This window comes from Sinocyclocheilus grahami, unplaced genomic scaffold (assembly GCF_001515645.1).
Source record: "Sinocyclocheilus grahami isolate Dianchi unplaced genomic scaffold, SAMN03320097.WGS_v1.1 scaffold316.1, whole genome shotgun sequence".
In the NCBI taxonomy this organism is placed as follows: Eukaryota; Metazoa; Chordata; class Actinopteri; order Cypriniformes; family Cyprinidae; genus Sinocyclocheilus; species Sinocyclocheilus grahami.
The window spans coordinates 546,548-557,424 of NW_015505495.1; the positions used below are offsets into that span (position 1 = coordinate 546,548).

Sequence of the window (10,877 nt, forward strand, 5' to 3'; positions counted from 1 at the left end):
ACAAGACAAAAAAATTATTAAATATATTGCACAAGTAAGGTACTGTATAAACTGCATTCATAAAATATGCAAATATATGAACAATTAATTTACATAATCAAATTTTTGAATTCTGTCAGTTAGTTGCCAAGTCAACAATTTAACGTTTTTCACTTAATATTAATATTTGTAAGCATCACTATTTTACGATTCTTTCAATTCCCAATGAACAAAATCGATTCCCATCCTCTCTTTTATGACTAAACATCCTGTTTCACTCAGAAATTCATCTCATTACGGAAGAAAAATGGGTTGCAAAATGCATTTCACGTATATTCATTCCTGAAGCTCAAACAGTAGAATATGGCACAAGCAATGCCAAGATCATGGGTTCGATTTCCAGGGAATGCATGAACTAATACTGCAAGTCGCTTTGGATAAAAGCATCTGCCAAATGCATAAATATTAATATACTTGTTTCTTGAAGACAGACTGAGATTAAATGCATCTCAGCTGTCTCTCCTGAGGAAAAACCTCACACGTCTCCTTCAGAGATTCACAAGAGATCTCAACAATTTCTCAATCAAACCCAAGTCTCCTGAGCTGTAAAAGAGCAGCATGTGAGCGATGCGATGCGGTTCCTCCTGAGAGACATTCTTACGGCGCTTGTGTACAGCAACAGTCTTTGTGAGACGCAGTTAATTAGATACATAAATCTGGAGACGGAGGAATGAATTCCTGCTTTGGTGACCAGTGTTTCCAGAGCGACCGGCCGGCGGATCCGTACAGGACACAGGCCTCCCTCATCTCACATCCCAAACAACGGACAACTGTTAAAGCATAAAAAACGTTCGCCCAGTTTTGCAATAAAATATCTAAAAGCTCTTAAAACAAGATGCACTTCTCTGAGAATCAGTGTTGCATAAGATATTAAGACTCAGATGTATTTTACAGTCTAGTCTTGTTCCAAAATCAGCAAAATCTTCCAATGGAATTATATTCCATCCAGTGGATCAGAGATATAATGTCTCGTCTTCAACTTAAAAAATTTCAGGTACTCGTTAAGAGGAATATTTTAAGATCTGGCGCCCTTCCACTGTTTATTTTAATCATTCTGATGCCCTATTACTGACTGAATTTCTCTCTATTAAACACTAAATGGATGCCAAACCATGTTTGCTTTTTAATTATTATTATTATTATTATTAATAATAATAATCAGTAATTAATTAATTACATTTAATGTATTTTTTATTTAAAAATAAATGTATTGAATTCCAATTTTTTTCTTACCTTGTGCATATATTGGTATATACAATAATAATAATTTGCAATTAATTTAATTTTTTATTTTTATTGATCTATTTTTTAATTTCTTCTTACCTTGTGTGTGTGCATATATATTGGTATATACAGTACATAAGGGTATATATATATATATATATATATATTTATATACACTATTTTTCAATTAGCTTATGGAAATTAATGGTCAGAATTAGATTTGCATTGAAAAACTAATAAAAGAAAATACACGTATATCCAAGATTGCATGATATATAAATTATTATTAAATGTATTTATTTTTTTATTTCTTCTTACCTCGCGTGTGCATACCTACTGGTATATTATTATTATTATTAATATAATTATTGTTTTTCATTTTTAAATGTAATTTATTTTAGTTTTATTTCTTTTTACCGTGTGTTTGCATATATACTGGTTTATACATAGGTGAGTATTAATGTGTTTATGCATGCATACAGTATATACACTACTTTTCAATTATCTTACAGAAATTAATGTTCAGCACGGATGTAATCGAGGGACTTGCCGGTGAGTGTCAAGGGACGGATGAATTTGATTCGCACCGAAAAACTAATAAATCTGAGAATACATTTAATATGAAAATATTATATATTCAAGATTGCATGAAAACAAGTCTTACTTTCTTATAACCTTTTAAGCTGATCTCATTTCCATTGTGATTGTGACGCAGACGGAGCTGTTTTGTGCACATCTGCGATGTGTTTTATGAGCGCATGAGTTTCTCACCGTCTCTCGAGATCACTGGGCAACACAGAGTCTCTCATCTGTGAAATCAGACTGACCCAAATGTGCTCTGATTAAGAACAGAGTGAAACACAGTCTGAAGAGGAGAAAAAAAAGTTCATCGAATGAACCCACGATACACTTTTCCTTCTTTTTTAAAGAATAATTCTGCAATTATTCATTAATTTAATTAAATAAACAAACTAATAATACAATTTTGCATAAGATATTAAGTTTGCGTGTTTTTCCGCACATTGGTGAGCCTCGTTCAGTTTTAAATGTGCTTTAATAAACCTGAAACTTCATTTTGAAAATCTTTCACCTGATTTTTCACATTTGAGATGTATGTGTTTATGTATGATTAATCAGCTGATAGTTAATGCACTATTGTTGAAATGTAATGCAGAGTTTTTAGGGTTTTTGAGTCTCTTCTGCTCACCAAGGCTGCATTTATTTGATCAAAAATACAGTAAAATTGTGAAATATTATTATGATTTCAAATACGTGTTTTCTATGTGAATATCTGTTAAACTGTAATTTATTCCTGTGATCAAAGCTGTATTTTCAGGATCATTACTCCAGTCTTCAGTGTCACATGATCTTCAGAAATCTTCTGCTGCTTGAGAAACATTTCTGATTATTATCAGTAGTCGTGCTGCACAATATTTTTGTGGAAACTGTGATGCATTTTATTTTTCAGGATTCACAGATGAACAGGAAGTGCAAAAGAGCAGCATTTATGTGAAATAGAAATATTTTGTAACATTATAAATGTCTTTACTCTCACTTTTGATCAATTTAATGCATGCTTGATGAATAAAAGCATTATTATTATTTTTTAGATCAATAATCATTCCTGTTTAGCCGATAAACAACATTAAGACAGATGAGAAACATCACTGACTTCTGTGACTAAAGTGCAATCTATAATCAATGTCATTTACACAGAGAGGATTAGTGCTTGCATTAAAATGAATGCTGATGGCTCAGCTGAAATATGCACGGCAGAAAGAGCCCGATTTAACAATATTCTGAGTAGTTAGTGAATAAAACACAGGTGTTTGTGCTGAAATACTGCTGTAGAAATGCTTTCCAGTAATCAGTGAGGTTTCTGATCGGCTCGCTGGCTAAATAAAGCATTAGTCTGCAGTGCAGTCTGTCTGCCGAACACAATGGCAGCGAGGAGACGCTGCAGAACAATGCAGCTTTGACTGCTGCACACTGGGCCTGTGTCTCAAAGCCTCACACACCGCAGCTCTTTGTGTCGTTCACGAGATCTTAGAGGCCTGACACATTCACACAGACGCTCATCCTCGTCTGACGATCTCGGACTGCATGTGGAAACACTTTCATGTGAAGGTTTGATCCATCAGGCTTTTATGGCTCATATAGTCTGATATAGTGAGAATCTAGAGCAAAAAACAGCTCAGTTTTATCTGGGTTATTATAGTTAACTAAAACTAAAACCGAAACTAATTAAAACCATTAAAAAAAATTATTAAAAAATTATTAAATTAATATTTTATTTCATAAAATAAAAAATGTGTGTATATATATATATTGTGACGAGAGGGGCGGGGCCGAGAGCCGTGGGAACAGAGCGAGGCCGGTGGAGTAAGTGATAATGAGCGACACCTGCGCCACTCACCGGTCTCGAGTCTCACGGAGGAGCTCCGGAAGGATAAAAGGAGGAGTGACGACAGTGAAAGACGAGAGAGGACCAGGCCTGATCAAAGCTGTATTTTCAGGATCATTACTCCAGTCTTCAGTGTCACATGATCTTCAGAAATCTTCTGCTGCTTGAGAAACATTTCTGATTATTATCAGTAGTCGTGCTGCACAATATTTTTGTGGAAACTGTGATGCATTTTATTTTTCAGGATTCACAGATGAACAGGAAGTGCAAAAGAGCAGCATTTATGTGAAATAGAAATATTTTGTAACATTATAAATGTCTTTACTCTCACTTTTGATCAATTTAATGCATGCTTGATGAATAAAAGCATTATTATTATTTTTTAGATCAATAATCATTCCTGTTTAGCCGATAAACAACATTAAGACAGATGAGAAACATCACTGACTTCTGTGACTAAAGTGCAATCTATAATCAATGTCATTTACACAGAGAGGATTAGTGCTTGCATTAAAATGAATGCTGATGGCTCAGCTGAAATATGCACGGCAGAAAGAGCCCGATTTAACAATATTCTGAGTAGTTAGTGAATAAAACACAGGTGTTTGTGCTGAAATACTGCTGTAGAAATGCTTTCCAGTAATCAGTGAGGTTTCTGATCGGCTCGCTGGCTAAATAAAGCATTAGTCTGCAGTGCAGTCTGTCTGCCGAACACAATGGCAGCGAGGAGACGCTGCAGAACAATGCAGCTTTGACTGCTGCACACTGGGCCTGTGTCTCAAAGCCTCACACACCGCAGCTCTTTGTGTCGTTCACGAGATCTTAGAGGCCTGACACATTCACACAGACGCTCATCCTCGTCTGACGATCTCGGACTGCATGTGGAAACACTTTCATGTGAAGGTTTGATCCATTAGGCTTTTATGGCTCATATAGTCTGATATAGTGAGAATCTAGAGCAAAAAACAGCTCAGTTTTATCTGGGTTATTATAGTTAACTAAAACTAAAACCGAAACTAATTAAAACCATTAAAAAAAATTATTAAAAAATTATTAAATTAATATTTTATTTCATAAAATAAAAAATGTGTGTATATATATATATTGTGACGAGAGGGGCGGGGCCGAGAGCCGTGGGAACAGAGCGAGGCCGGTGGAGTAAGTGATAATGAGCGACACCTGCGCCACTCACCGGTCTCGAGTCTCACGGAGGAGCTCCGGAAGGATAAAAGGAGGAGTGGACGACAGGGAAAGACGAGAGAGGACCAGGCCTGGAGTTTATTTTGTGTTTTGTTTGTGCGCGACAGTCGTCCGCGAGGGGCTGTCGCGCTGTTGTGTTTATTTTATTATTAAAAAAAAAAATAAACTCCAGGCCTGGTCCTCTCTCGTCTTTCCCTGTCGTCACTCCTCCTTTGTATCCTTCCGGAGCTCCTCCGTGAGACTCGAGACCGGTGAGTGGCGCAGGTGTCGCTCATTATCACTTACTCCACCGGCCTCGCTCTGTTCCCACGGCTCTCGGCCCCGCCCCTCTCGTCACATATATATATATATAGGAAATAAAATATTAATTTGTCATTGTCAATATTTGTCATTTTAAATTAAAAACTTGTACTAAAATAACTAAAACTGAACAAAAGTAATTATATATACTGTATATATACACATACATACCACTAAAAGATAATAACAAAATTACTAAAACTTTAACTAAAATGCAAATGAAAATGGAAAATATGAAAATTGATTCAAAACACTGATATCTCAATGATGCTAAAATAACACTGAATTCTATTCAAAAATATGAATTTGGTGCAGATGCTGATATTTATATGATGAATTCTGCTGCTTGTGATGTAAATCAGTGAGATCTTTATAACAGTACAGCAGATATTTAGATAAACAGCTCTAAATATCAGTCGTGGCTCTATATCTCCAGTAATAATAAGATGAGACTGAAATGCTCCAAACATATAATGCAGTGATTGAGAGCTGAAGAAATAAAGGCTCCTCAGAAGATGTGAGATGTTCTGGAGGCTTGTGAAGATCATTCCTCCGCTGAGGAACAGTGAAAGTAAAGCTTCTGGAAACAAACGCTCCTCAAAAGATCCTGAGGATCAGATTTGAGACTCTAAAACATGATTGAAGGAGAATCAAGTAAAGCTGAGCTGCTTCAGTCTACTTCAGCATTCAGGAGAGATGGCGTATTAAGTGATTCACAACCATATGGATGTAATAAGACATTTGCATAAATATTAACATGCACATAAAGATGTAGGATAAACAGAAGGTAACCTTTGTCTTACCTTTGTCTGTTTCCTGAATGTGAAGAGAGAACGGCAAAGAGTTTCCATAAGGACCGAAAAGACAAAAGACACAGAAAATTACTCTCAAGGAAACTATACACTACTGTTGAAACCTCTGGGGTTTTATTCATCAAGGACGCATTAAATTGATCAGAAGTGAGAGTAAAGACATTTATAATGTTACAAAAGATTTCTATTTCACATAAATGCTGTTCTTTTGAACTTTGTTCATCTGTGAATCCTGAAAAATAAAATGTATCACGATTTCCTCAAAAATATTGTGCAGCACGACTGCTGATGATAATCAGACATGTGTCTTGAGCAGCAGATCAGCATATTATACTGATTTCTGAAGATCATGTGACACTGAAGACTGGAGGAATGATGCTGAAAATACAGCTGCGCATCACAGAAATACATTACAGTTTAACAGAGATTCACATAGAAAACAGCTGTTTTAAATTAAAATAATATTTCACAATTTTACAGTTTTTACTGTATTTTTGATCAAATAAATGCAGCCTTGATGAGCAAAAGAGACATTCCTTCAAGAATATACTTTTTTTTTTTAAGTAGTAAATTTTATGTTCAGAAAATGAATTACCAAGTAAAATAAATTTAATTGTCCATAATTTAATTCACAGATATTTTTATGGCTCTTAAAAAGCAGATAATATGAAACATTTTTAATGCATAATATTTTATTACACACAGACTTCAAATATCATGAATAACGAGCACAACAAAACAACAGCATAAATACAGTCAGCAAACAACAATCCTGTCATTTCAATGCTGTAATGCATGAAGCTCTTTATAAATGTGTGATAAATTCATTTTTAAAAGACTTTTTTTAAAGAAATCCTCAATGATGAAATATATAGAGAAAAATTGTATTTTATTCTTATTAAATAAAATCATGAAACTTATACATTTTCACATCAATTTATTAAAAGTTGAACAAAAATTACATGTTTAGGGCCCTATGAAATGTTTTATTTTTTTCTCACCATATTATTTATATTTTTTATTGTTACCAAATTCTGTGTTTTAGCATGTCTAATTATTCGAATGCATAAAACAACTTAATTTATTATTATTTTTTCTTAAAGTAGCCTTATGCATTTTTTCCCCCTCAGAAATTCTATATTGTATATTTACATTTTTTCTGGTTATCAGATGAAGGCATAAAACATTAATTTAATTTATCATTTATCTTTTAATTATTGAAAATTAAGCAAACAAGATTTTTTGGCAAGCAAATGGGATTTACTATTAAAATTAAAACATGGAAGAAATGTTTTGTGTGTTTATTCCTTAAAAAGAAATGTTTGTTTCATTTTAGTAGTAGTAGTAGTAGTAGGCTATGTACATTCTACTGAAAAATAGTTATAGGCACAATGTCTTCAAATCAAACCGGACTTTTATTTTGACGGGTTGCCGTGAATACCTTTACAGTTCTGTGTATGAGATATGAGGCTAGTTTTACTCAAATCAAACGCTAAAATGCTCATGAAGCGACTCTCAGAGCAGTTCTGGAGATGTTGTTCATGTGTTTACGGCAGACTCAGTGTGTGTGTAGTAAATGAAACATGCAGAACATGCAGGATTCATATTTAAATCAACTTTAGCTTTTTAATATTGTTCCTTTCTTTGTTCAAGACATAAAAAGAAAGCCAGCACTTTCCGGATTGCGTGACACTGCCCTCCTTTATCGGTCCTTTCTTTCCCCTTCATCAGTGACTCGATTAATGCAGGTTTTCAGTGGTATTTCCTGACGGATCAACCTGTGAATGCACTCGTAATGCACACAGATTTAGGCCTGAATGTCACAATAGACCTGCTATCTGGAGATGTTGTTCATGTGTTTACGGCAGACTCGCGCTTCAGTGTGTGTGTAGTAAATGAAACATGCAGAACATGCAGGATTCATATTTAAATCAACTTTAGCTTTTTAATATTGTTCCTTTCTTTGTTCAAGACATAAAAAGAAAGCCAGCACTTTCCGGATTGCGTGACACTGCCCTCCTTTATCGGTCCTTTCTTTCCCCTTCATCAGTGACTCGATTAATGCAGGTTTTCAGTGGTATTTCCTGACGGATCAACCTGTGAATGCACTCGTAATGCACACAGATTTAGGCCTGAATGTCACAATAGACCTGCTGTGTAAACTTTACAGCCGGGCTTGAGCAAGCATTGCGACTCCAAAACCTTCCTCTCTCTCCTAAATGCAATGACAGCTGGGAAAAATGCATGCAACTGTCTTACATGCATCAAACACTTTTATAAAAAAAAAAAGAGTGCATGAATGAAAACATATGTCAAATGATTGTTGCGATGCATTGCAGCTTAGAAGCATCTACACTGTAAAAAATGATTTTTTTCAAAATTGTAAATAAAGATTATCGGAAAATATTATTTCAGCCTTTCTCCTTCAATGTTTAATTCAATGCGTAAGCAGCTCACGAGAGACTGAAATACTCCTCCGTTCACCACAAAAGCTTTCCCAAGCTCCTTCAGCAGAACTAAAAAAATCTCTCAAATTACTTTCTCATACACATTCGGTTTGATTTCTAAATATAAAAACCAAAAGGAGAGCTCAGATCTTCACAGAAGTCCACCCTAAAGCAGTGTAGTTTTATTATCATTAATATACTATAATATACAAAAAATATTACAGGTTTTGTTAATATTTAACTAGATTTTTTATATATATTTTCTTAATTTTTTTGTTAACTTAATTTTTAGATTTTCTGTTTTCTTTAAATTTCTGTTAGCTTTTTTTTTTATTTTCTGTTTCTCTTTATTTTTTGTTAACTTAATTTTTTTTAGTAAAAAGTTTTACATTTTATTTTTAATCTTAGTTAAAGTTTTAGTAATTTTTTTTTTCATTTATAGTTTTTTTAATATCTATATAGTTTTTATTCATTTTATTTCAGTTCATTCAGTTTATTCATTGCATTTCAAAAATACAGTTTTGTATGTTTTCGTCATTTTAATATTGTTAAAAAAATATGTCTATAAAGTATTTTATTTATTAGCTTTATTTTTTAGATTTAGTTATTTTAGTAATTCAATTTAAACTGTTGTAACTGAAATAAAATTAAGTTTAAGTTTTTTAATTTTTAGTAAACATTTTATTTCAAGTAACAAATTTTTTTTTCTTATGTTCATATATGTATATATAATTATATATATATATATATATGAATATAATTATATTATACATATTTAAAAAATATATGAATAAAATTTATTATAAACAAATAAATAAATAAATCATATATATATATATATATGTAACAGTGTGAAATGATTAAACGGCTTAAAATAAACACTCGTCTTGTTCACATACATACATTTAAATGTAAAATCTTTGTGTTGATAAACACAGACACAATATGCATCAATATAATTCTACATTCAAATAAAATAATATTAAAAACAATGTTAACTTAGCATAAACTCTAAAGAACTAATCCAACAACAGAGCAGACATGATATACACAGCAAGAGCGGTATCGTGATGCTTTCAGTCCAGGTATCATCACAACCCTATCAAGCACAGAACTTCACATTACATCAATGCAGCAGCATCTCTGCCCAGAATGACTTATTAATGCAAACAGAAACTCAATCTTTGTTGAGAACACACAGCGAGGGTGAATATTAGTCTGCTCTGCGTGCCGCTGCTGATCAGTGTATGTGTGCATAAGCAGAGCCATTGTGCCTCGGGCCCTCATTAGGGTGCATGACAGACGCCACAGGCTCCAGAGAGCTGCATACAGGCCACTAACTAGTGTAACCAGAGCCGACAGAACCAGTGACCACTGACCACAACCTGATATCTGGCAAAGCAAAATCATACATACTACAAAAACTCCAAAGAACAGGGGTGTAACAATGCAAATTAGTTCTCATGATCTAATACTTTAAACAAAGCCAAAGTGTTTTTTTTTAATTTTTATTAAAAAAAAATATTTATTATTATTACAATTATTTAAAAAAATATTGATAGTTTATAATAATTAAATATTTATTTAAATTATTATTTATTATATATTATTACTTCTAAGACATATGATAAAGGGTTAAGTTAAAGTACTGTTCATAAAAATGCTAAATTTAATATTACATCAGAAGTGGACTTGGTCCTTGCCCCAAATGCACAAAGCAATAAAAAATAGAAATATTCATGACTCTGCTTGTATGCATGTTTAATGTCATTATTATCCAGTAAACTATTTGACATTATCGAGATCAATAAACCGCAATTGCATTATCATACATTTATGCATTTGGAAGACTCTTTTATCCAAAGCGACCTACATTGCATTCGAAATATACATTTTATCGCTTCATGCATTGCTTGGCAATCAAACCCATGATCTTGGCATTGCATGCATCATGATCTACTGTTTGAGCTTCAGCTATAAGCAGAATGCATGCACACATCAGAACACATGTACTAGAGTGAGGTCAACTCAGGGCTGCAGGGAAAACGTGACCTTAGACAGCACACACGACTAACTAGAACAATTCTATTGACTTCACATGTTAATCTGCCGAAAGGATTCAAACTGATGGGCATTTACATACTGCATACATGTGGTTCTTTCTGCATGATTCTGTGTGCATGAAACTACTCATGTATGACACACTGAGCTGGAACAGTGAAACTAATGTAACCGTGTATAACATGCGCAGCAGCATGTGCCTTTAGCGTGTGCACACTGACACAGAAATGCCTCGTATGATTACAATCGTCCCCAAAGCTGAGCAGATCTTCTGGCACTTTAGAGCTCCTGCTTCTCAAATGGACAGCACTGCCATGGGTTGAAAATAGCATGATATGAGTAATTTTATATAACATTAATATATATATATATATATATATATATAAAAAA

The 10,877-nt window shown here is 33.6% G+C and overlaps 1 protein-coding gene across 1 annotated transcript in view; it reads right to left on the reverse strand.

Moving 5' to 3' along the window:
* Nucleotides 1-527: 527 nt before the first annotated feature.
* The window catches only part of LOC107601961 (uncharacterized), a 23,471-nt gene continuing 13,121 nt past the window's right edge, over nt 528-10,877 (reverse strand). Inside the window, exons 3-4 of the mRNA XM_016294334.1 lie at nt 5,971-5,983; nt 528-662 (exon numbers count right to left, since the gene is read on the reverse strand). Of these exons, the coding sequence (XP_016149820.1) occupies nt 528-662; nt 5,971-5,983 (148 nt within the window). The remainder of the gene's footprint in view (nt 663-5,970; nt 5,984-10,877) is intronic.